The 26,638-nt window shown below is 39.8% G+C and overlaps 1 protein-coding gene across 2 annotated transcripts in view; it reads left to right on the top strand.

Annotated features, from left to right (window-relative positions):
- arap2 (ArfGAP with RhoGAP domain, ankyrin repeat and PH domain 2) overlaps nt 1-25,768 on the top strand; it is a 94,969-nt gene extending 69,201 nt beyond the window's left edge. For both annotated transcript variants that reach the window (XM_026327284.1, XM_026327276.1), the window contains 16 exons: nt 350-548; nt 4,815-4,878; nt 5,396-5,559; nt 6,230-6,442; nt 6,610-6,715; nt 7,977-8,124; nt 9,954-10,031; nt 13,825-13,899; nt 14,676-14,793; nt 17,503-17,631; nt 17,930-18,063; nt 18,926-19,008; nt 21,444-21,479; nt 22,070-22,133; nt 23,737-23,865; nt 24,335-25,768. In XM_026327284.1, coding sequence (XP_026183069.1) covers nt 350-548; nt 4,815-4,878; nt 5,396-5,559; nt 6,230-6,442; nt 6,610-6,715; nt 7,977-8,124; nt 9,954-10,031; nt 13,825-13,899; nt 14,676-14,793; nt 17,503-17,631; nt 17,930-18,063; nt 18,926-19,008; nt 21,444-21,479; nt 22,070-22,133; nt 23,737-23,865; nt 24,335-24,655 — 2,061 coding nt within the window. In that variant the 3' untranslated portion in view covers nt 24,656-25,768. The remainder of the gene's footprint in view (nt 1-349; nt 549-4,814; nt 4,879-5,395; nt 5,560-6,229; nt 6,443-6,609; nt 6,716-7,976; nt 8,125-9,953; nt 10,032-13,824; nt 13,900-14,675; nt 14,794-17,502; nt 17,632-17,929; nt 18,064-18,925; nt 19,009-21,443; nt 21,480-22,069; nt 22,134-23,736; nt 23,866-24,334) is intronic.
- Nucleotides 25,769-26,638: the final 870 nt, after the last annotated feature.

The following is a 26,638-nucleotide window of genomic DNA, read 5'->3' as shown; positions in this document are numbered from 1 at the left end:
CTTTAATCCCAGGCAACCCAGTCATAGATAGTGGGAGGTGTAGCTGCATTAGTCCATATGTCTCTCCATCTGTAACATAGGCCTTCCACACCTCCATATTTCAATTTGAGTCACAGAACAATGACCAGACAGAGTCGAGCGTGACTGAGAGAAATGTACTCCGGAAAAAAAATAATTCATCCAGGGACCACAAACTGAGCAAAGGTTTATCCCTTCAAGAAGAAGAAGCCTGAACATGTTGTGTTTTTGTGTTGTTCAGCGGTGACGGTGAAAAGTTTCATTCTGTTAGTTGTAGAAGTTCCTAATTTGTAAGTTCTCACTTTGTTTACTGTATGTGTCTGATTCTCAGTGCTTCATCCCGTCTAAAGTTGAGGGGTTTGTGCAGAAAGACAGCGAGCTGATTGGCAGACTGTACTATAAAGAAGGCCATGACCTGTACCACTGGAGGATGGGCTGGTTTATGCTGGAAGGCTCAGCGCTACACTTCAGCCCAGGAGAAGAGGAGGGAGAGGAGGAAGTCCTTCAACTGAAGCAGCTACAGGAGCTCAGTAAGCTTTCCAGTTATTTGAATTAGTCTAACATTGCAATGTGAAATATTTCCATGTGAAATGGCACAACGTTGCTATGTTAGCCCCCTTCCCTGTGAATGTTCAGTGTGCTCTGTTTGCATTCAGTTTATCAGCCACACACTCAGAGACCTTCGTGTCAGGCTCTTGGTAGCAGTTGAAATGCTTTTCTCTGGCTGTTCTTCTCTCCTCATCATGACACTCTGTGACAGCAGTAATTCCTGGCTGCCTGACAGATGATTCTGTCCGGAGTCCATTTTCAGATACTAGAGATGCTTTCGACTGTTTTCACTTGTCAGGAATTTATTTCTTTTGTGGCAGTAAAACACGGTTACATGGTCCATCAGAAACTCCCATAGGTGAAGGATTGCTTCAAAACATTCAGGGCTTACTAACTGTAATAGACAGACTGTGTATGTCAGATATGAGGAGATATGAAGAGCAGAGCAACGTTAACCCTACAAAATAAAATAATAAAAAAAAAAATACTTTGTGCAACACTTGAAGAGAACATCTGCTGTAGTGAAGATGTGAGAGTCCCACTTTTTCAAATGTAATAGAAACAAATGTTATGGCCAATATGGTACTTTGCTTTATGAGTGACTCTAATGATCATGGCAGTATTTTTGCACCATTGCTTTAATATATACATAAAAATTGCACCTGATTTCATTTTAATGTATTTCAGTTAATACATGTAACTCGGCTATATCCCAGTTTGCCACACTTTACATGAGCAAATGGCCCCTTTTTAAATAGCTTCACTGGAGCTTTTAATAGGCCATAATTTCCTTTCTTTTTTTTTTAATTCCCTTAGATTTTTAAAATCTCTTAGCACAGAATGACCATATCTGTTTTGGTTGATAGTGCCAGTGGTCAACGGCGGTATCTGCATGATGAGTTTCTGACTTTTTAATATTCACTCCCACTATTTTTATACACTCACAGTAATATCCCAAAAAGCTACCAATTCATATCATCCTTCTACTGTTTGCATTTATTACTTATGAATGATGCCAGATGGACGCAGACTGCAGCTTTCTGAAGGAACTTCTCACCCGGTTTCTGTTGGATCTCTGTTCGAATTGTCTCGAGGCCTGGAGGAAAGTGATAAGGTGCCACAGGCCTGCAAGTGAGAACATGGTGTGTTAATAAGAGGTCAAGGGCAATATTATGTATTTCATCGTCAAGTGATTATCAATCAGAATGGGATGCAGATTTCCCAGAGCTGTTCTCACAAAATCGTGTATGAAAACATGGTTTTAGAAAGGTTAATGTGATATGTGTTGCTTTCAGCATAATATATTGAAAACCCACTGCCCACTAATGTTGATTTTGCCAAAATACCCACGTAACTGGCTACCACCAGGATAGGAAGGATAGGATAGTGAATTAAGAGAAGCTGCCAGCTGAGGTGGAAGGTTCAAATGTTCTCACATGCTTTGGCAGATAATAAAGATTTTGGAACATTTCAATTGATTGCGGTGGTGTGATGTGTGAACAGAAGGAGGGGAAAGAACCAAGGGATCTTTTTTAATCCATTTACTGCTCGATGTGGATCAAATTGTGCAAAGTGCTGCCCTATCGTCTCACCTGGGGCAGGAGGAAAAAAAAAAAAAAAAAACTGCAGTAGTGCTCATCTTTATTCCTGGCTTTCTCAAACCATATTTGTCACAGCCGGAGAGCCGTTAGTGCCAGAAGGGGCTGTTTTGTCGGGGGATGGTGGGTTCTGAAGCATTGAAAGGATCCCTTTAGGAATCACAGTCTGTGACATGGGATTAACTGTTATTTCCTCTTCAGTGACACCACCACATGAAAGGTGGCCCTGTGTAGCAGCAAGGGATTAAATAAAAAGACTTTTCAATTAAAATAACTACTGTACATGTTTCCAACATGCTGCACTTCAAACTGCATGTGGAGTTCATTGCAAGTGTGATGCAGTCTGTTCCTAGTTTCTGGCCTCGGGCCGTGATTTTCTAAATCGTCTCTCAGAAACCTTCAAAAGGTTTTTCTTGCTGGTGGTAAAGGAAAAGCTCAAATCTGTGGCTTTTATTCATTGTACCATTAATTGCTTGTCATTTATTCTTTATTCGTCTCAACCTCACAACGAGGACAGTTTTTACTGCCTTAAACTTATCGCTCAGAATGTTACTGATCTGTGTCACTTGTTCAGCGTTCGTTTCTCTTGGCTACGATGCACTCCGTAACTTTGTTGGAAAGTGCTATATAAATAAATTCAGCAAAAACAGCAGCAAAAAAAAAAAAGATTTGTTCCAAGGCACAAGAGTGCACTAACTCACCAAATGGCTTCCCAGAGGCTCAGCTGAGTACTTGAGAGAGCATTGATATTTTTGTGATGTCTTATGTCGAGTTGCCTGCCACGCCGGTAACTAGAGCCAAAGTAAAATGAGGCAAAAATGACAGATACAGCTGGATAATCGTTAACCTGTCACAATGCACAAATCAGCCTTCCCGCCCAGAACCTTCTGTAATGAAAGGCTTTCAAATAAGATAAGCACATTAACTCTCAACTCATTCAGTGCAGTTTTCTCAGTGGATTACTCCTAAGTTGGCAGCAGGGGTTTTTCCTCTGTGGTTTTCCTCTAGGTACCACAGTTTCTGACCCCCACAGTCCAAAGACATGCGGGCTAGGTGCACTGGTGACTCTATAAGTGAGTGGGAATAGTTTATCTCTATGTGTCAGCCCTATGATGTACACATGACATGTACAGGGTGTGCCCTGCCTCTCGCCCAGTGTCAGCTGGTGTTGGCTCCTCACTTTAAACGGTGTCTTACAGTCCCAACTTAATTTCAGCCTCAGTTTTGTAGCTCTCAGGCCTGAATATAGGCCTCATATAGCTAAACTTTATTAATCCCTGACAGGCTTCATAGTGAAAATTTTATATTTTCAGGTAATTTTATAAGGTTATTGTATAAAACCTGTTGAAATAAGCACTTTATGCTCCCACAGAAAAAGTACACCAGCACCCACAATCTCTTGCAGCATGCCCAGTCACATTCTGGCAAGAACAAGGCCACAGACTTAGTTTCTTCTCACACAAACGTATTAAATCATAAAAAGTTTCCCGCTGAGCGTTAAGGTGGATGAAAGAGGATTGTTGTGTTTGTTCAAACCCCAATGACAAGTGTTTTGCAGTTACCTGATAACACTGTTAATAAACCTCTCTCAAGTCAATATCAATAATGTTCTCTGCATTCTCTTGTTGTTTATATCAGAATGAAATACTGTGCCAAAGAAAAGAAAAAGCAAATTATTTGTTAAGAGAGGGGAATTAATTATTTTTGCTCTTTAGTTCAACACACAAAGGATTTGTTAGCCAGACTAACACTTTTATGTCTTGTGTTTTTAACCAGTCCTCTGTCCTTGCCAACAATCAAATTAAATTTTCTGTCAGTGCAGACTATTGATCAGTGTGTTTACTGAAAAAACAGATGCAGAGATTTGGTAGAGGAAATAGAAAAGTTTTTTTTTGTTTTTTTTTTTTTTTGTGTTTTTTCCCTGTGATTGTGAAATTAGCCATTTAAAATGTACAATACATTTCCACACTGCATTTCATACAGCAAGGCTTTTCAGTCCCTAAGTCTGGGCTTTCTATTTTCCTTGTACTGTTTTCAAAAAGATTGCACAGATGAAAAATGTCTCCTTTTTTATTTTTACAGTGTGTTAAATACTGCCCAGAGTGCAATCTTATTTACCTGTAACTGCATTCACACCAACTTTATGTAAAGCTTGATGACCAATGACACAAGTATTTATGCCCCACTTCCCTCTGCTGTTTCAGCCGCCTTTAGTAAGTCAGTGATACAAGAACTGACTTCGTGTTTCCCATCACAACAAGAAAACGCTGTTAGCTGCAATAAAACGCATTTGGCATTTTCCACTTCTGTCCTTTTCTCTCATTTCTCTTTCCACTGTATATTCGCACATCTGAAGGGACTATTCAGATATGTCTAGACATATTGTGACATGTATTATTCGTTGTAATTACCTTAAACACAAATGAATACAGAGACTTTCCAGTGACAGACGCTGAATGCATTGAATGCCTTGTTTCATGGTGAAAGTTTCTTACTCATGCTTTTGGCAGACATTAAACATTTGCAAATGTCAGTTTTCAAGTGTCACCAGCACATTGCTTTGCATTAGTGCAGAACATGTCGCTCTTTTGAATGTACACAGTTTTTGGTGCCTGCGTTTGCTACAGCTCGTTGCCCTTTTCCCCTCAGCTGTCTCCACGCATACCGAGGGCGAGGACAAGATCCAAGTGCTGCTGATGGTGGAGGGCAGAAGGTATGTCAGTCAGTTGGGGAAAAAAAAGGTGTCCTAATTGGCAGCATATTTGTGATACAGCAGCGCTATGCATTATGCAGCACCGTTAGCTTTGATTCTGCCTTAGTCTTGTTAGTGAGAATGCACTTAGCTACTGTAACCATCCGAGGTAATTAACGCCTCGCTAGACTGCCGGCTTCAGTTACAGTGAAGAGGTGAGATGACACTAACACATCATAGTCCTCACACAAGTCAATAGTTTTAGACGCAAGATGTGTTTACTCCATTAATTGTGTTTGTTTGTGTGTTTTTAATCAAACCTCATAGGGAGGTGGTGGTTGTTTATAGATGTTTGTACTGTAGAAGCTCTTCTGGATTCCTTTAATCTTGTTGGTTGTTTATTTAATGCCTTTAGCTGTGCTTTTTCAAATATATGAACAACTTTAGGTCCTAAAGTATGAAACGCCACGTTGTTACTGGAAATTATTTCATAGGGTTCCTCATTAAAAATGACTTTTTATTCTTGTCTTTTTAATAGAACAGTTTACATCCATGGCTTCAACAAGATGGACTTTGCACTGTGGCACTCTGCCATCACACTGGCAGCTGGCACAGATGGCAAGGCCCTCAGCGACCAACAACTAACTAAAAATGGTGTCCCTATTATAGTCGACAGTTGCATTGCTTTTATCACTCAGTACGGTAAGTTCCATTAAATAAATGCACAGAAAAGTTTTTAGAAATTACTATTATCATCATTTCCCCTCCAGGAGCTGATTTATTCACTGTGTTGCGTTGTGTTGTGATGAGACTTTTCATGTTTTGTAATGTTGTGCAGAATTATGCGGTGACATTTTCCTGTCTCTCTCTTGTTGCACGTAGAAAATGTTGTCCAACTTTTCACAGCACTCTGTGACTGTTGGTTTGCTCCAAAAATAAATGCAGGGAAAGAACATACATACTACATAGGGGCTGTTGCCTTACAAATACATGATAAATGCAAAAATACCTACAGTAGCATAATAATCAGTGTGCAATGTAATGAGGGACTGGCATTAAAGCTAGCTCTGACTGAGACTGTAAAGTGGTACAGAAGGTTAATATACCTTGCACTGACAATTTTATTCTACCTGTAATTTGGATTCAAATGTGCTTATGTAACGTTGTTATGTCTCACAATTTAAAAGTGTCCATACCGTTGGTTATGCACTGCAATTTCCTGCTGCAGAATTTGAGAGCATTAACCATCAGACTGAAACTATTTGACCGTAAGAAGGATGCAGATGTCATAAAGAAATGGGATTCAGACATGAGTCTGTTGAGCCTCCGTCTGAATCATCCATTCATCTGTTTTTTTTTTTTCTTTAACCAGGTTTGTGCCAGGAGGGAGTCTACCAAAGGCCCGGGGACTCTAGTCGAGTTGCGCTGCTCCTGCAGGAGTTCACCAAAAACGCCCGTAATGTCAAGCTGAGGGAGAAGGAGCACCGCCTCGAGGATGTGACAGACACCCTGAAGAGCTTCTTATCCCAAGCAGAGGATGCACTGCTCACCAAGGAGCTGTATCCATACTGGGTGTCAGCTCTGGGTATGTGTGTGTGTTTAGTGGAAACAGAACAGTTTATCTCTTATTTCGCATAATAAGCAAATAATAATGTTCAAATTTCCGATCACAAATCATTTAAAAAGTACAGGATGAGCCTTATTTCCTGTCTCTGTTCATATTGTGTTTGTTTCACCTGTGTGGTTTTGTAGATGAGAAGGACGAGGTGCAAAGAGTAAAGAAGTACTGCACCTTCATAGAGAGTTTGCCAAAGATAAACAAGTCAACCCTTGATGCTCTACTGCAGCACCTCTATAGGTATGTGTACACACATGCTTACATGCAGTCACACAACTTTCAGACTAAAAACACACATTTAAAGCTTGTGTGTTTTGAGGCAATTTCAAGGTGGGGGTCACTTTCAGGTAAACGTAATATCCTGGTGGAGGAATTCATGTCATGAAGTGTGAATAAAGATTAAAAACAGGACACGAACACACAAAAACAACGTCAATAGTGTAGTTCACACTTTATGTGTGAATAAACAGGAAACACACCAAATTAGACAAACACAACAGACCCCTGACTGTTATAATTTGAATTTATGTAAGCTGGCCTCGTTTGTAAATAGATTTCCAGTTTGATTGAATCTGATATTCTGATTAACTTTTTTTTCTTCCTCTGTATGTAGCTTTAATTTAATTTATATAGTTTTTCAACTTTTTTAATTTCTTCTATCCCTGTCTGCTCCTCTGCCCGAGCTGCACCAGGGCTAATCAAACCTAACTCTGTTGTTTGTCTGGTTGGATGATGGAGCAGGTGTAGCTCTACAGATGCATCACAGACGTACAGTAACAAGTACAGAGACTCAGATGGAGTCTGCCTTGGAGTTACTATGTGTCACCTGTTAATTGGCATGTTGTCCCTTCTACTCTGCTGTTGACCCACTCAGTACAATGATACTGTACATGTGTGATTTTTATTTTCTCTATCTGGGATGGAGTCTCAGGTTTAGTCAAAGATACAGCCCAGTATGTAGAGAATGGCAGGTCATTCAAACTGCAAGCAGAGAAGCAGAAGTTTGGGTTTTGTCATTGATACAGCAGTGCCCTTGAGTTGAAAATGATGAATCACTTCCGTGCAGTTCATACCATTTCTTGGCATTTTCCAAGGAAGACAAATCGAGTGACTCATTATTATGAACTCCAACAATTTCCACACACATAGTTGTGGTCTAGAACTCAAGTGAGGTTGTCCGTGATGTTTTTTTCTTATTTAATATCATATATTTGAAGTTTGTTCTCAGGCAGCCATTTGTTTGGAGTGTTGAAGATTTTTGTGCATTCTCTTTGCAGCTTGTCTACTGCAGTTGCTGCTGACTCTATGTCTCATTCTCTCAGAAACCAGCAGTGAATAGCTGTGATGTAGCTGAGCTGTATTTGTCTGTGCACAATATATGTGGGCATGAGAGTTTTATGAAGGAAAAGATACTATATGATTCGTTTATGTTGATCTGTGTGTGTGTGTGTGTGTGTGTGTATTGGTGTATTTTCTGAACATGTCTGTCCCTGCGGTTCAGGATTCAGCAGTGTTCCCACCTCAACCACATGCCGAGTGAAAAACTGGCCTCGGTCTTCTCCTCCTGCTTGTTCCAGACTCGCGGACAAACCCCACTTGAAATCAGTGTCGTCCGTGACCTCATCAGCAACTACGTCACACTCTTCAAAGTAAGTCAGATCTGCTGCAGTGATATATATTTTGTTCATTTGACAGTGCTGAAAGTGGAAAGGAGCTGATTAGCAGCCAGTTTGACGAAGACTATGTGTGATATAGGTCTTCCACTTGTAAGTCAGATAAAATCTAGTTAACACCCACAACTTTTGTTACAGTAAACAGGTATGGAAATCAGTATACTTGCTGACTGTACTGTCCACACAGAGACAGGACATATTCCCTCATATATAAGAAGAGCAGGTCATCTAGAACAGAAAATAACAATGGAGTCTTTTTCAGGACATCTTTCGCTTGAGGCGAAACTGGGCCAGACTTATAACTGTGTTCTATATGGGAGAAGCCACTGGGACGGTAGAAGTATATAACTTAATCATATAAAAATAGAGAAAGCAAAACATTTTTTCCCCTATGACTTGGGCAGTCAGCTTTTGTTATATTAAACTAATTTTACCTGTGATAACATCGTGTTGTGAAAACAGCGATGCCAAAATACTCTCATTTTAAAGCCATAATGACGATGCTGTCGATAAAAGTGGTTCAAGGGCTGTGACCAAAAATTAAATATGAAAAGACGAACAGAATATGTATAAATCATTCATATACCTGTGGTCAACTTTATGTAATAAATAAGTCCCTTTGAATAATGTTGTGTCTTAACAAAGTTATCTGTTAAACTGTACATGCTGTGCATTCATTCATATTCTCGTCCATACTGCCCAGCTTTAGTTACCAGCTGCAGTGATATAACTTTTTGGTTTGGCATCAGTGTTAGGTGTGAAGCTCGCCTGTGGCAGAAAGTGTTTTATTTGCAAAGTCATCTGGGAGACGTTTCTGCTTATATACAAATGAAGGGAAGGTGTTTGTACAATCCAAATCTCATGTGTCTGGCTGAATTTGAATGAACCTCCAATCGACCAATGAAGGAAAGTTATTACATTCAAAGCATTGAGATATCACCGTGTCGCATATCCAATTTTTATATACTCCTTTACTTTAACCATCTGTTGAAGTAGGGGAGAGCAAGTTTTGTTGACAAACCGTCACAATAGGCTTGACTTTGTTGTTGTGCAGTTGGGGTGTGGTTGTTGGATCAGGGTTGCTCTTAGAGAGCTGCCTGGCTTAACGGATATGCAGCACAGAGTGACTGCTAATTCCCAGCGAAATGCCTGGATTCCACTTGTTCTGACGTTAAAGGAGGAGCATTTACTCCAAATCGGTTTGGGGCACCATGATTCGCATGACAAATAGCCGTTAAGCTCAGCCAATCATGAGCCCAATAGCAGTGAGTACACATGCTATGACATAAAGCAAGTGAGACGTATCGCTAATTAAAGTGCCGGTTCTGTGGTGGATGCTGTCGACGGGGCCCATTATCAGGTCTAAACACACACACACACACACACACACACACACACAAAATGAGTTTGGGAGGGTTTTCTTCCTTCCCCAATCTGCTCTGCCACTTGTATAACTGTAACAAAGCAAATTGTTCTCAGAAAATGATGTTTTGAAAAAAAAAAAAGTTGGAATAAAAAGTGTCATTTCTCACACACAGATTTGTGGAAGAAACAACCATTCGCTTAGTGCTGAGCTGTGTCGAACCCTCTCAGCCAACTTCAGGCTTTAAAATGAGTTTTAAAAGTATCAGTATCTGAAAGACCTAATTCTTAAATTTGCATTCCTTTTCTTTAATATTCTTTAGTATTTAGTAATTGTTTTTTTTTTTTTTAATCCTAACAGCAATTTAATGATTCTCAAATGTAGGGTATTTGATCCGAAAGTTTCTCTGATGTGTGATTCAGTCTGTGTTTTCGAACAACAGGTCAATGAAGAGCAGGTGCAACAGATGGAGAGAGAGAACAGTTTCATCACACGCTGGAACGACAAGAAGGACACCACAGTAAGTCGACCCATAGAACCAAATCAAATCAGGCCTTCATTTGAACAGCTTTTCTGTTTCTTACAAAAATGAAGAGGCTAGGGGGGAAGGTGGAGTAAGCAGGAGCAGGCGGGTGAGGAAAAAGGGCTTTGTTCCTGTTAACCTTTACGGCAGGTACTTTACGCCTGGATGCTTCAGCGCAGATTCAGATAACTGAAAAAAAAAAATATTAAAACACATGCCACAGCTGTTGTTGAAATCTGAAATAAGTTGTTTATGTTTGCTTCTTTCTGCTGTGACTCCAGGAGGACTACTCAGTGGAAAGCCAGTGCTTTTTTTTTTAAGCTGTTGGAGTTAAAAAATTGAGGAATCATTTTGGTAATAGATTGAGGTTTTAGGGTTTTGATATAGGAAAGAGGTCATGAAGATTTAAGTTAAACATAAATGATGGTTATTACTGATTTGGGAGTGTAAAAGTTAAACCTGTCCATCATGATCATATTTCATGCAGAGCTGGATTATAGTAGCTCTCAGCCTGAAGGAATATCAAAATAAAAGTTGGTAAAGATTCCCACCCACAGATTTTCAAAGGCTGCACTTGCAGTGGGTATGCATGCAGGCAGTGTATTTATAGTGGTACATGGCTCAGGTTCAAATCATGAAAGCTATCACTGGACTATTGGGATGATATAAAAGGCAGTGTTTTAGGCCTAAAAGAAAAATACATTTTTTGTTCATCATAGTTTTAATAACAGAAGATGGTTTTGGATGGTTCAGAAAACATGTCTCATCAACATTCATCCTGTTCATTTATTCCTCATACAGATGGATTTCTTAATAAGCTCAGAATTGTCAGTGCTTTTTTTTTTTTTTTTCTGAAAATGGCTCCGCTTCCATCACAGTGAAAATTAAGCACTGATGTCTGTCTTGGCAATTTTATAACAAGACTAAAAATATTCCAGCCAGTCTAGCAATTCAGTCAGGTTATACTTAAGCATATTGGTAGTTTGAGCTAAATACTAAGTGCTAATGCAAACAGTGATAATCCTAACATACTGACATGTGCTAATTAGCACTAACGACAATGAATGAAATTAAAAAAAAAAAAAAAAAAGCTCAGTATAACTGACTTGTTTTAAAATGATCAAGTATGGTGCTCTGCTCACCACAGATTCCCATTTATGGAGTATGCATTTCAGCTAAATAAACAATTATGTCTGTCATTCTATCATTCTATCGTTTACATGTACAGTATTATCACTGTTGGCTTGTTTGACTCTACAAAGAAAATGGATTCTGAATGCTATGTTCCTGCTTTTACCAATTAAAGCCATGCAAATTGTGGCTTTTGTGCTCTCTGTGATGTTTATGGACCAGTGTCTGTGCTGAAATCCTGAAAACACAGAAGGCACCAGTGGCAACAGCTCAGCTCACTATCTGAAAGTTACAGCCTTAACACTCACTGCTGCCTACATGTGTCTCTTCTTCAGGTGTGGCACACTACGCAACCCCCCCCCCCCCCCCCCAAATCCAGTGCCTCAAGAAAAGTTCTCCAGTGCTACATCAACATTTTTATTTGATTTTTTATTTTATTATTTTTTATCAACCACAAATATTCAGGGCTAGGCTCAAAATATTCAGCGCAAAGCCCAAACTAATAACTGATCATAACAGCGCTACTGGATTTACCCACTGGGGTAATACAGCCACTGCTGACATCTTTTTTCTGGATTTAAGTGGTTGGATCATCCAGTCGGGCAGACTGGCACTGCCATCCCTGGCAAAAAAAACCTCCCACATGGCCCATGGTTTATTATCATTCAGACAACAGTGTGAACATTACCAAACACAGAGGAAGGTTCAGGTAGGAGTATAAGTATAGGATGTAGGCTGAGCTGAACAAATGGGTCGTGGGTCGGCGATTGAATAGCAAGACCGTGTGCGCTTTTGACATTTGCAGGAAGCTCGTCTCAGAGGGACCGGGTGCTGCAGGTAAAGGTTCTGACCTCATCTGTTTCCTTTTAGAGGCAGGGACTGATAGGGAGGCCTGCACCCTGCAAGTGGATAGTATTGCTAGACTTAGGGAGTAAGTAAATCAGTGATATAATGAGGTGCAAGGCAATGTCATGCCTTGTAAGTTAGAAGTGGCACTACAAAATCAATACTTGCATTTACAGCCAGGGCGAGTGCACAGAGAGTATGACTTTGATAAAGATTAGAAATGCCTTTGTTTTGAATAGACCATCAGAGTTCTTCACACTTTCTGTTGCATTTGCTTGTTTCTCCAGCAAGTTGTCATAGTCTCTGCTCACTGTCGTTCTTTTTTTCATGTTTGTCATTTTGTTTTTAAAGTGTGGCTGCTCCTTCTTCCCATCACATAAGAATAAAGCAGAAGAGTGAAAAGTGTACTGAGCAAACTAAGATGCTCTGTATTTATGTGTGACATTTTCACAATTACAGCCTTCGTGCCACTGGTTTGAATGACTGTAATTTCTGTATCATTTTAGGGCCACAGGAGTCAGAAGTGCCTTCCTCCCTCTTATCACGCGGTAGTCCAAGCTCAGGCCAATAATGGCCCTCAGTTCACCTGCACATTAAAGTGACAGAGGAAAAGTAACTGTAATTTCCAGAGAGCCAAGAGAAAAGAAGCCTTGTAGTTGTTCATTCTCTAGACATGGATTACCACTCCCATCACGCTGCCATAAAACCAGACTTGGTCCCCTAACCATGACAGCGCCTCTTCAAAAGAATAACCTGAAGATAACTGTTTTCCACTTTCTCTCTTGCCTTTTCTGCTTTTTCACACAAAGAGGCTGTTTTTAATTGATGCCGACACCTCCAGCACTTGTACTGACAAGACCAATATCACTGGGAATTTGACCTCCTGCTTGTCAGGCAAAAAAAAAAAATATTTATTTGAACTTCTCACTTAGAAAATGACATTTTCAATGTCATCTTCTATCTGTTGACTTTGATTTGTTTTTCACACCCATTATTCCACCTTTGTTCTCCAGTTCTCTCTGATTCAATTCTCAGGATCAGTTTTTTTGAATATTTGCTTTACTTAGTTCAAAGTTGGTATCTTGCAGAGAGTTAGACAAGAAGATTGATGCCACTCTGATGTCCCTGAGTTAAGTATGGAGCTGCAAGAAGGATGCAGTTAGCAGAAGTTTAGTTTGCCTCAGCATAAAGACTTTTCTGTTCAGAGTTCAGAAATAGACCTTCTCTAAATCCTACAGATCTTGCAACCTATCGTTGACCTTGCAGTCCCTGTCCTGGGACATAAGTGTGTGTTCTTTACCATTCGCAGCTATTTCTCTGTTTTCGGTTAGCAACACACTTTTGGCTTCCGGCTGACGTGTATGACTGCATTCTCTGTAGTGAAATTTGTTGTTACGTGTTGTTTTATGTCTTGGATCTGTTTTTGTTCTTGCTGTAGAACCACGTTACTGTTTCTCATGGCTTTTGTTACAGAAAAGGTTATTGTTATTTCAGTGTAGGTGCTGTTTGCACCCTGTGTTTCCACCTCTACACGTGAGTCTGTCTCACACATGTTCTCTTTATTTAGCCTGATTTTGCATTTCATTAATGCTACCAGGTTTCGTTTTGCCTGCAGCTCTGAAAATGACCTTTAGTTCTCACAAATCCTCTAACCGTTTCTTTCACTTTTCTCCATTTAGATTCATGCCACACTGGAGGACGAATTTAGAAGAAAAGCCAATTAATCTAGCTGCATTGTTTTTGTAATTCAACTGATCTCTCTGTCTCACTAATTTTTTTTTTTTTCTTCTCTCTTTTCTTTCTCCCTCCTCAGTTTTCTCCAGCTGGGGACTTGATCTTGGAGGTGTACCTGGAAACAAGACAGCCAGAGAACTGCTGTTTAATCAAGGTATAAGAGTGTGTGTGTGTGTGTGTGTGTGTGTGTGTGTGTGTGTGTGTGTGTGTGTGTGTGTGTGTGCGCGCGCGTGCGTGCTTGCATGCGTGTGTGTGTGTGCTTTCTGCAGGCATGTGGGCATGAGAGCTTGTGCGCATGCCTGCTTTCCTATAGGTCCTGCAGTGGTGAGGTGAAATAAGAGAGAGAGGGAGAAGGAGTGTGGGATGAAGGCAGGTGAAGCAGCAGAATGAGGGATGGGGGTGGGTGGAATGAGAAGCAGAGATGTTGATAGAATAAGGCCGAGACATTTGTGGTTTAACCTGATGGGATTACCGCCACTGAAATAAATCAAAAGCGAACTAATCAAAGAAATGTCTGATTTAATTGTGTGAGTAATTGCATTTTACAAGGCTTCCAGGCCGCTGTAGGTTACAGATTCCTTTCATAGGTCGGCAGCACAATTTGACTTTAACACACCACATTCTCTCTGTGGAGTATAGTGGCACATTTGCTTAGTTCAGTCCTGTTCGGGTAAACCTTATAACTTGACAAAGAAACAAGTACTTAATCAGCGCATTGTGCACATGGCTGTCAGTCAGATTTCTGTGCAATAAATGTTACATGTTAAGTATTGAATAGCTTTTTACAGGGCTGGATGTTGGTATCGATCCAAAGGGCTTATGGTCTCAGTTTTTATATGCAGGTTGTGTTTATGTTGTTTGATGATTTTTTTTTATTCACTTCGCTGTTTTCCTAGCTATGCATTTATCTCTGTGTCGTGTTGGTGGTAGGTCTCTCCCAGCATGCGGTCTGCAGAGCTTGCAGAATCTGCACTGAGTATGAGGAATGTCACCTTTACCGCTGACGACTTCTGGACCACCTTTGAGGTCATTGAGAACGGAGAGCTAGGTATGAGGGATTTTCTCCAAGTCACAATATTGATTCAACTCACAGAGTGTCCTGAAAACACTGTATTTCCAGCAGTGATGTACGATTATCTCCAGCGGTCAGAGTCCTAAGCAACGTTAGATGCAGGTGCTCTGTCATCACAAAGATTCACGGATATGTTTTAAGTCGAATGAACAATTGGCTCATAGATGTGTAGTCAGGGGGTTGCAAGTCTCCGAGGGCTCCTAAGATAATTCTTAGCGATGCCAGGAGAAAACATATTTCTGCTACACAAATTTTATCTATTTTCCTTTTGCTTTTGCATTGTGAAATACTGGATAGTTTTATCTCTTCGTGCCTGTAAAAAGTTTTTAAAGAATGTGTTCATATGTAGCTGTAAAACATACGAGTTACACCAAACAACACAGAGCCGGGGGCATTGTTGCACTTTGGATCTTTCAGTTCTGCTTAAAAGCATCATGAGGAACAGGTAGAGGTGTTGGAAACAACAGCCAATAATTACCAGGTGTGACATATCACTTAGGCAGGTGATGTGGCATAAGAACACGAACACCTAATACTCTCAACATCATGTAGACAACTTTAGTTTGTTAGAAGCATTTAAAGCAGAATAAAAATGTCTACTCATGGTGTTTGTAAGAAATTCTGTTTTTTTTCTTTTCTTTTTTTTTTTATCACAACAATATCTGCTCTTTGCAATTCAAACCTTTCTTTAACAAGTTTAATCAATATCGTAAAAGGCATATTTTCCTCTGCCACATATAATTCCGGCTTACATGGCAACCCTCTTTGCTAATTACCACTGCTTAGAATCCATTTTAAGAAATTAAACAAGCATTTTATTTTAATCAGCGAGAAAAGCATCTCCAGGAACAAATGCAAGATTCTTCGTTTCTGTGAGACAGAAGGGTCGCAGAGTCATTTATTCATAAATTGAAGTGCTACAGTGGATTCACAGAGACCTGACAGATGTGATTACGTTTTCATACGTTGTTTCTGAAAATCATATTGCCTTTATAGTCTGTAGAGTGTCTCTTAATGTCACTGTGTTTATGTTCAATCAGTTCATTTAGATTTTAATACATATGTTAATTATCACAACTAATTTTCCTTCATATTCTTCACTTAAATACATTTTTTTTTTATTTTTATTTTTTGGCCTCTCCTTGAAATACTTACTACTATCAACAGTGGTTCATATTCCATTATGATGCAAAAACATAAAAAGTTACTAACGCATGCACACCTCTAAAAGTCTTTATCATTAGACACCTATTGCATGATTACAAGTCATGAGGCTGACCGGTTCAAAGGGAACTCTGTTTTATAAGTTCATTAGAAATTAAAGGGCATCAAATCCCACATCCCATAGTAGTTAAAGTCTTTGCTTTAAACCGTCCACTGTCTTCTGAAGTATATCCTATTAGTGACTGATGCGTCACACCACCCTTTAAATGGCTATTCTCATTCAGGGCATATACAAAGCTCTCACTTTGTCTCACCCAAGAAGCCTGTGATTAGAAGATTATGGTATCTCTCTAATGAACCCGTGTCTGTAAGCATCCAAGCACGCTGAGAAATTAGCCAAGCGTCGTCAGTTTTAATGATATGCACATTAATTAATCATCCTTACCATCATATGTCATGAATTGCCTTCATCTTCCGTGCATGATTGACCTAGGGAGCTGACCCACCTCATCTTGCATTAATATGCACTGATGGCACCTCTTGCCTCATGTACCCGTATTTGATCCTACCACGGTGAAGTGGGAAGTTGAGCTTTGTCGCGAAGTTGCGGAGCTGGCAGTGCCTGTGCTTTTCATCAGTTCACTGAGAGTTTACGTTGCGCTCTGTTTGTTTTTTCCCCTCACAAACTTACAAAGGACACACCGTCCTCTTCTAAAAATGAAGGTGTGTGGAATACTGAATATATTTGGTGACGGTTCAGCATATTTTTCATGCCAAGACAATATGTCTGGAAGAGTAAACAGTCAAGCTATTTTGAAGGCGGTAGCGTGACAGGTTTTGCTCATAAAACCCCTAAAGAAGGGAGGGAAAGTACGTTAATTAGCTATTTTGGAGGATAGCTACAGATAAACACTGTTACTGAGGACAATAGGCAGAAAAGTGGAGCTAATATTTGTTGGAAAATGAGGAACTAATTCCATGGCCTGGGTCTGCAGAGATTCCAGAAAGAAGATAAGCCCACTGTTATGAATAAGTTATGCCACTGTGGCTCTTTTTACCTCCTTTGGTTACGAAACAGGGGAATGTAGAGATGGAGGCATCAGAGCAAGGGTGGTGGTACAAATTATCTGCTTTTTTTTTTTTTTTTTTTTTTTTTTTTTGGCTGATAGCATGTACCCTGTTCACCAATTAGGAAGAGATAATAGGTCTATTTTGCACATGAGTGTGTTTTTATAATCAGGTCCTGCTATGCTGGAGATAAATCAAACTGCTCTGTGATGAAAATGGGAACAACAACATCATTTTGTTATTTAGTTAACTAGAAGTAGTCACGGATTTTATGATTTGAGGTTGGGAGTTTAGTTAAGTGCATTTATAATTCATGTAAGGCCAGAGGAAAAAAATGACTTTGTTGTTGTGCTTGACTTTTCTTGACCATTTCTGTTTCCTAGTAGATGTACCTGCTAATCATTTCCCTCCCTCTGGCACAATACCTTTTATAATACTTATATTTTTCACCAGAGCGACCTTTGCACCACAGTGAGAAGGTTCTTGAGCAGGTGTTGGAGTGGAGTTCTTTGGACTTCCCTAGCTCTGCTTTTCTTGTCATAAAGAAGTTTGCAGTGGCCAAAAGAGCGGCTGATAGGAAAGGTAAAGTGTGCAATTAAAGCCATACACCACTGATACACCATTTTCTACTGGTTATGTGTCATTGTTAAATAACCTTCTATTTAATCAGTTCAGATAATCAAATTCAAAACCCAAAGATTTTTCAGTTTGCAGTGATAAAAATAAAAAGCAAAAAAAAAAACCCATAAAAATAATTAGTCAAACGATCACATGAAAAGCCGCTAATTGTTTCAGACAGATAAATGACTGTTTCAGCACCAATTAATATACTAAGGGTGACAGCAGATCAAACTATCTGTTTCTTTGTGTTTTCTGGCAGAGCAAAAGCAGTTTATAAAAAGTGATTCTCTGAAGTTCAACGATGGGTCCTCCAAACTGCTGTCAGGGCACAAATTCCAGGACAAATATGTTGTACTTTGTGCAGAGAAGCTGCTGCTCTACAGAGATATAAAAGTAAGTGCAATTTTATTTTCAACTTAATCTTCTGCCACATCTACTGTAAACACGGATTTTTACATGCAAACACACAGTATAGGGTGAGCCGAGAGTGCCTTTTGTCACGAGGGAGTTAAAAAGGTTACAGAACTGCTTCAGAAAACTAAATATGTATCAGGATGGAGCCTACAAGACCACAACCAAATACAATCAACTCCACCCAGACCCTCCCTGCTTTACATCCCTGGCTACATGTCCATCTCAGGGTTCCACATGGTTAAATTAAGGAGGAATTTAAAACAGAGAGAAAGCAGCGGTCTTCTCACTCTCTGTTGGAAAAAAGAAAGAATTCAGTGTGTACTTCAGAGAGGACCAGCAGGCCCGAGTTCCCTCGAGGACTTTTCTCCCCTGCACATTTCTGCAGTTGAAACATGGGATACGTAAAGGAGTGTGAAGACGTGTTAATAATTGATGGAGATGCAGTAATTCAGGCAGTAGGGGGGGAAGTATTATGGAGAAGGAAAATGATGAGGGGTGGTGTTGCGTGTGAGAGGAGGGCAAAGCCTTACTTAGTATTAGGTTGCATAAGAATATAGCTATTTATTGCATATATGCAAAGGAAATTAGAAGTGTTACAAAAATATAAGTGATATTCTTTTGGTGTCTAGCATTATTGACATGTCTATATTTAGTGTAAGATCATTGGAGTGAATTGGGGGGTTGTGATGTGTAGGTGCCAGAAACAGGATTTAACTTGAACTTTGTTTGCCTTATTCTTGGTTAGATTGTTCCTTGTAGTTTGTACTTTTGCTTTATTTATTTAAGGCCAGTTTAATGTGTTTCTCACCTAGTTTTCCTTTCATTTTTTGAAATTTTGCAGAGCACTAAAGTGGAGAAAGCAGTCCTGCTCAAGAGTGTCAAATGTTACCTAGGACTGAAGAAAAAGCTCAAACCACCAACCAGGTAAACTGAGCTCACATGCTTAATAAATCTCTAATGTTCTTGCTTGAATAGTTTCCTAAATCTGAATGTGTGTGTGTGAGTGAGAGAGAGATTAAATACTGTAGAGCATGACCCAAACTGCAAGCAGCATGTCAGATATTTTTACTAATAATGTTGATGAATGAGCCCAGCTACATTTGAGTTTATTTGAATATATGCAATAAAGGGTGGTGCTGTTTCCAAGGTCAATACTGAATGTCCACATACTTTCACAAAGGGTGACAAAGTTAAGTGAAATGCATGTTTGTGTCGCCTTTTGGCAAGATTACTGCTGTAAATCTGAATAACTGCTGTATGTGGTTGGCTACTTTAATCATAATGCAGAAGACTGAATCTAGTAAAAGCTGCAAAACGCCTGAAAAACACCACCATTTGTTTGCATCATAGCAGGCACTGCCTTCTATTTATTTTGAAAGGAGAGCTGCTGTAAAGTGCACTTTCGTGTATGTGCATTTATTCATTGGCTGCAATATTATTTGCTTCCATCATTGAAGGGGTTTTCATTGTCATTTGGATATTACTGAAATGTTGATAATAAGAACAGACAAAGTCGTATACCATCGCTCTCGCCCTCCTTTGCTGGCTGGTCTGTCTCCCTCTGTGTGCAGCCAATAAAACAGCAGTGCCACAAATTTTATACCTGCTTATCCTAGATGTTAAATTACAGACACAGCTGCCTCTGCCACAGTGGTCAATCAACAATTATGAGTCAGTTTTAGTGGCCATTAGTTTAAATTTCCATTCCCTCCTTGCATGTTTTATGGTTCAATAAATATTGCATTAAGCCAAACATTTTTTTGTAATTTCGCCAGTGAAAATCTTGCAGTTTCATAATAATGCACATGGTGACCCCAAAGCTACTTTTGCATTTTCTTAGCAAATCAACCCCTATTTGTTATTAAGATGAACTACTGATTTACTACTGTCACTCTTTTTGAGTGTATTTTCTAATTTTGTGAATGTGTGTGTGTAAGCTATTAGCCCCCAAAAGATGTATTGCCTTTTCTGTTCCCTAAAAGTTTTGTGACACCAGGGGATACCCAAGCCACTCCTGACCCTATCGAATTTTTCACAGTAATGAAATTGATTAAATGTAATTGCATTTTAACAAATACAAATGATCAAATTCTGCTCCTGCAAATACAAAACAGGACCGCCACTGTTTTATTTTAATGATCTTCTGTTATTGTAATTTATGACACATGCCAAACCTACAGCAGTTCTTGTTGGTCAAACGAAAAGGAAATTGTTGAGAAGCCAAAGCCTATATTTCACATTATCCAATTATAATTCCTCATAATTTTCCCCATGACGGAATTTCGAGTCTGGGGAAGCGTGAAAAATGAGTCCAGCAAGCGATTGTCTGCATTACTCAGTCCTTGGGGGGGGGAAACTGGATAAGAGAGAGGGAATGGGAGATGAAGAGAGAGAGAGGAAAAGAGAGGCAGAAGGAAAGAATGATACAGTGTGGTATCATAGATATACTGTTGAGTGGGCTGTGGGAGAAGGTGATACAGTGAATAAAGAAATAAAGACAGAGTGCTGAGGAGAATGGAGAGAGTCATTGTGAAGGGGTTAGGAGCGGCAACGCTCCAGTACCTCATTAGGCAGAGGTCTATCTGTGAGCGGCCTACTTCAGGGTTGGATCTGCTGGCTTTAACTCACAGGAGTGATGCTCCAGGCTTCAGGCTCTGTCTCTGCCCCCTCTTTCACTTCTCTGCTCCTGTTCAGCCACAGTGGTGAAGGGTTTCAGGGAAGGTGTGTTCTCTGGGAACTTGGTCTTTTTACCTTATACTACCTCTATGTTCTGCAGGTTAATTCAGGCACACAGCCACTTATATACCTATATGCGTATTGAATATCAGTGTGGGAAGAGGGTCACTTTATTTAACTTGCAGGGCCGTACAATTAACTGTATTCATGTGTGATAATAGACAGTAAATGCAGTAGGTGAGTTCTCCCTCGTGCAAGATCACATTGTAGAGATTCAGCATCATTGCACCTCTCCCAGCAAACTGTACTTGTGTGTGAGCAGCATATGCTTGGTGCTCTGTATGCTTTAGCCCAGAGCATTCTGAGGTCTGCCCATGCATAAACATGTGGGCTGCAACTGCACTGATTAACTTAATTAATTCCACTGTTTAGCACCAAGCATTTGTTGAATTTGTTTTTTTCCTCTTTGCATTTTAATGAAAAGGTTTTGACCTGCTGAGGTCTTTAAAAAACACCTCTCACTCAGGTATTTTATTTCCAATTATTTATTTTTTTGAGTTGGGTGCTTTGAAATTTTACATCCTTACACAAAAACATGTTTATAATCTCTGCCTCCAAACGAGACAGCTTCAGTTTGCAGGAGCAAAATCACAATCTGACCCATGTCATTCTTGTTTCAACAGCTGGGGCTTCACAGTCTACACTGATAAACAACAATGGTGAGTGCCATGCAGACGTTCTCCAAATTCAGTAATTGATTTGAGTGTGACTTTTACACTTTCCACTTAAAACTGTCTCTAAAACAGAAAGAATCAAGTGGCAGAGTTAAAACGTTAAAGGGCTTTGTAGTAATTTAAGTGGGCTAGTAATGAGAACCTCAGTGCAGCAGTTCCATTAAAGTACATCAGTTATTGTCACATGGTAAGAGGCTGCTATCTGGTCCACTGTTAAGATTGAAATAATATAAAATGGTGATGTCTTCAGGGCCACATTTTAGAAAACTAAAGTTAAAAGGGGAATCTTTTTTTCATGACAAGCCCCATAAGTAAAAGAGACCTTGCTATGTTATCAGTTTCAGTCTATTTCATTTGCACAGCCCAAACTGACTGGAGGCTTTAATAGTAGCATACATATAGTACAGTACGTTACAGTAGAATTAATACCTACTATTTACAGTGATCTGTGAACTGTCCCCTCAGAAGAGACACTGTCTGATGCTGTGACTGACTGAATCCAGTCACCTGATTAAAGTTAGTGTGGAGATAAGGTGGAAATCAGTGGCTGATGTGAGTGAGCTTTCCCTCCGCAGGCATTTCTGCTGCGAGGAGAGAGAGGTGCAGGTCGGCTGGGTGGCAGATATCATTCGGATGAAGGTAAGATGACATGCGATGGAGACTTTAGAGCAAGAGTGAGGAACGCGTTCATGAAAAAGCATGATGAAGTGATTTAATGAGAAGATGCTCAAGCACGCAGTGACTTTGGGAGTACAGGAGAAGTATATGTCTCTTTTCCTTTATTTCTGCGTTGCAATCCAAAAATAACAGTGAGTGCGACATACATATTGCGGACACATCCTCCTTCCTCGTTTGGATGAAAAATATACTCGATTACAGTTGGAATAAATCAGCTTTTACCATCCATATCTCAGAACAAGGAGATATGATAAATCATATTTTCTAAAATCATCCATTTCCATTGTGCTGTTGGCCGTCTTAAATACATAAACAGGGAAAGAACTGTAAAGTTTTCGAGGTCACTTTGCAATAACATAAATCATTTTATGTGGAAAAGCTGTGAGGATAAGGTCAAGGCGACTGTAACAATCACATTGTGGTACTTAACCTCCACACACAGCGACGTGTTGTCACTGTCAGTCGCTGACACAGCACATATGCCATTAATAATGCAAGGCAAAGCAAACACAGGGGAGAACAGCCATGGGTGTGACGTGTTTTCCTATTATTTTTCACTTATATTCATCTTTGTGAATGCCATCTTGTTTCCTCATTAGACTGAATACTCCAAGTAAATCATTATACACTTTAAAAATCTTACAGACTTCCCACTGCTGCGTTGTATGCTCCACACATTTCATCAGTATTAGCTGTTCGGCTGCTTTTATGGGAACGTGTCTGCAGCACTGTGTTGTTTATCACAGGTGCTTACTGTAAAAGCCTTTCAGTGCCTTAGTGTGGGTAAGCAAGTAAAAAGGGCAACGTTGTCAGGGAGATTGCTCTAAAGGGGAAGCCAATTTTTGTCTGTTGTTTCTAAGTGTTTCAAGGTGTTTATTTCAGTAGGCTCAGTGACTTTTCCCTGCTCTTTAGAAAAGCTCTTAGCTCTGCAACAACTAAATCTATAGCAGATTGGAGCTGGCTAAAAATATTAGGATTCTCCTCCCAAATCCGCTAAATATCAGGATTGTCAGCTTCCAGCGCAGGAGCTTGTGGGAAGGACACAGGACTTGTGGGAAGGGCAGAGAGGGGGGAAAAAGTAGACAGAGCAGTTCAGTGTTCTTGATTTCCTTTCTCTTACCTGTTAGAGCACATTGTGCTCCAGCAGTTTCCATAGCAACTAGAGATGGAGGGCCTAATTTCGAAGCAAGGTGGAATGAGTGGTGGTAGTGGTGGTGAGTGGTGGAGGGTTGGGAAAGGTCCAAGGACGTGTCCTGGCACTGATGAAATGAGGATTTGTTAAAGAGAGCCAGCTCTATGGGTCTTGGGGTGGAGGGTCACAGTTTTATAAAAGGATACATTGTTATAGAGAAAGTTTAGTCAGGGATTAGAACATGGTCTGTCCGCCGAGATGAAAACTATCATCACCCTCAACCTGCTCATGTTCGTCCAGCCTTTATAGTAGTTACCTTGTCTTGTTGAAGGAAACACAACTTGAACTCTGAGTACTGGTTACGTTGTCTTCCCATGATCACATTTTTTATAACCTTACTACTAATTTCCGCTGTTGGCTGTTTGTCTTCAGTACGATTCTGACATCTGTCCAAAGACCGTTAACTCAAAAGATGCTGCTGATCACATGTTCTCCAAACGGGAAGGTGTTACGACTGAAGGCTTCATGACTCTACCACAAAGTCACAATTCCAGAAAACAGGTAAGGCTAAAAATGTAACCTGTTAATTATTTTAAATGAAAGAAGAAAAATGTTGGGTTTTTTTTTTTTTTTTTACATGGGAAGTGTTGAAGTTTGCTTTGATGACTTTGACAGTACCTAAATAGTTAAATGAACAATTAAATGTGCTTAGCTGATGCTGTTTTATTTGACCTGCAGCACGTGCTGCAAAACCAGTCATGTCATAATAACAGGAAAATGCTTTATCGCAAAAAATGAGAAAGTGAGTGTTTAGTGTGATTTTAATCAGGCTTCTTCATCTATGACACTGGTTAATGATGACAAACTGTACATAGTATAAAAGCACGTCTCAAAAGTCTAACAGTATCACAAAAAAATATGTTATCATTATCATTACTCACCAATCATGTTGATCCAGACAGTGTTGGCAAATTTCATTGCAAATGTGATCCACAGTGCAGTTCACCTTTGTTGCCATTGTTGCCCACAGCTGATAGACAGGAGGATTTCTCTGAATGAAAGGACTTCCACGACCAACAGCACTGCCAGGTGCCCAAACAACAATGACATGCTCAAGGTCCCAGTGGTCGCACACAGAGCGACCTCTGTGGATGCTCACCAACATCCACGTGTCCCTGCCCCGTCCCCGACCAGACAGCTCGTGCCTGTGCCTGGTCCTCCTCAGAGTGGCTGTAAGACTCCTGGCAGAAAACCCATTCTTGGTGGAGAGAGTTTGATGCCACCCAGTCTGCTGAATGAACTTAATTCTGTGCTGACCAAGACTGGTCGCAGTGCCAAGAGCAGTGACTGATGGCAAGAGAAGTAAGCAGGAGGACGAAAGGTACATAGAACGGTCAGATTGAAAGATACAACAAGCATCACAGGGCTGGATGGAGAGAGGAAGGTGAGGAGGCTGACAAAGAAAATCCACATGGTGCAGCTGGAGACTAAGTAAGTTACTTTGATGACGGTTAAGGTCATAACCTGGATCCTGCTCTGGAAAGAGATGTCAGTGCACGTCATGATGTGGAAAACAGTTGCAGGAGACATCGGTGGAGCTGTTTAATTGCATTTATTGCACACATTGTATAACATGCCATATGGTTTTCCATTGTTGGTGGTGGGCTCATTACCACAGCTCAGATACTTGCAGCCACGTGCAAGAATGCAAAGAAAATAATACAAGCATTTCAAATACAGCGAAGAGCATGTTTACAGCTCGCTAGCCATCAATGCTAATAGTCATAAGACGCAATATTAACTTGGAGCAGTGGGCAATCTCTTGTATCATCTGTAATTAATTGTTGCTGCTGTTACAATTGTAAACTTTTATTGTATAGCTGTAGTGTTTCTATTATTCCGTGGCACCACTGTTCATTCTTGTCTGGCTGCTGCCAAATGTTATTTTAATGTACAGTAGAAACTATTTAAGTTAAGTTTTTAAAAATGCTTTGAGATGCTATTTTACACAACCCTTTCATTTTCTGGTAATTCCGTTGAGGAAGGTTTTTGTTCAAGTTGCACAACAGCTCACGCTTAATGACCAAATGTACAGCAGCTAACTTGTTTTTAAGGTCAGTTTCCATAGTCATATACAGTCACATCAGCAGACGATGATGAATTCAGTACAGAGGTGACACTGAAGAAACAAATTACCCTAATCAAAAATGTGCCTGACATGGGTGTCACCAGATCAATGAATATATATATAATTATATATCACTTTTCTGCCTCCTCATGCCAGTTCGGACTGTAGTTTGTGTCTGTTATCTGTCAAGTTATCCAGTTAAGAGAGGTCATAACTTCAGCTTTTCTGTTCTTCTTTGTTAGTTTTCTACTTTTTTTAAACTTTCAAATTAAAGGAACGTTCAGGCTCTGGTGCAGCTCTTGTTTGGTACAAATAAAAATAAATTTATAAAAAATCTGTCTTTGCCAAACTGGCTAAAAATTACCTTTCCTGTGTTTCCACAGAAATGCAGATGGTGGGAACAATAGAACAATTATAGAGGTGTCAGTTTGAGTGTGTGGTTGTGTTTGTGTGTGTGTGTGTGTGTGTGTGTGTGTGTGTTTAACAGAAAAGAAAGATGTACCCAGAATCTTTTCTACAATTGTCAGTTTTATACTTTTTATAGCAATAAACCTTCAGCTACATCCAGATCCATCGGATAATTACAGTTTAGCAAAAATGAGACACTGCATGCAGTACAGCCTCTGAAATAATATGAGAAACATATTGACAAAACTGTTGGAAACCAAAAATAATAAACATTAAGTGTTGTTTGATGATAATTGCCACTATAGCGTTCGGTTTTATTCCATATTCATATTTTAATAACACACCTGCTCTCTGAGTGTTTACATAACACAGTTATTTAGGCTTTTTTTGCCTGGTGATTCTGCTCAGTATACATTATACAACAAAACATTATCTTTACCTCTGAATGAAAATGTTAAATGATACAATGAAAATTGTCTTAAAGTAACTGTATTATTTTCAGTTGAAGTGTGGGTGGTTTCAGCTTATCTATATTTAAGAACAGACAGACTACGCTGACAGCACGAGCCCCAAAGTTCAACCTGAGAGCATTAAAAGTGATTACGACTGTGATTTCTAATTACAGCTAATTGCACAAACAAGGGTGTAAAATAACTTGTGAACACCATCGTTTCCTCCGTTTTGGACTTTGTCTACTGCATCGTGGCTCCACGTGGTAACGAGATGCCTGGACAAGTAAAAAACTAGACTAAGAGACTTTATGAAGATGGTGGAAGGAGCATCAGAAGGCCCCTGAAC

The sequence above is a fragment of the Mastacembelus armatus genome, chromosome 18 (genome assembly GCF_900324485.2).
Source record: "Mastacembelus armatus chromosome 18, fMasArm1.2, whole genome shotgun sequence".
Lineage (NCBI taxonomy): Eukaryota > Metazoa > Chordata > Actinopteri > Synbranchiformes > Mastacembelidae > Mastacembelus > Mastacembelus armatus.
The sequence above is the reverse complement of the archived record's forward strand: the minus strand, read 5'-3'. Positions and strand labels throughout refer to the sequence as shown.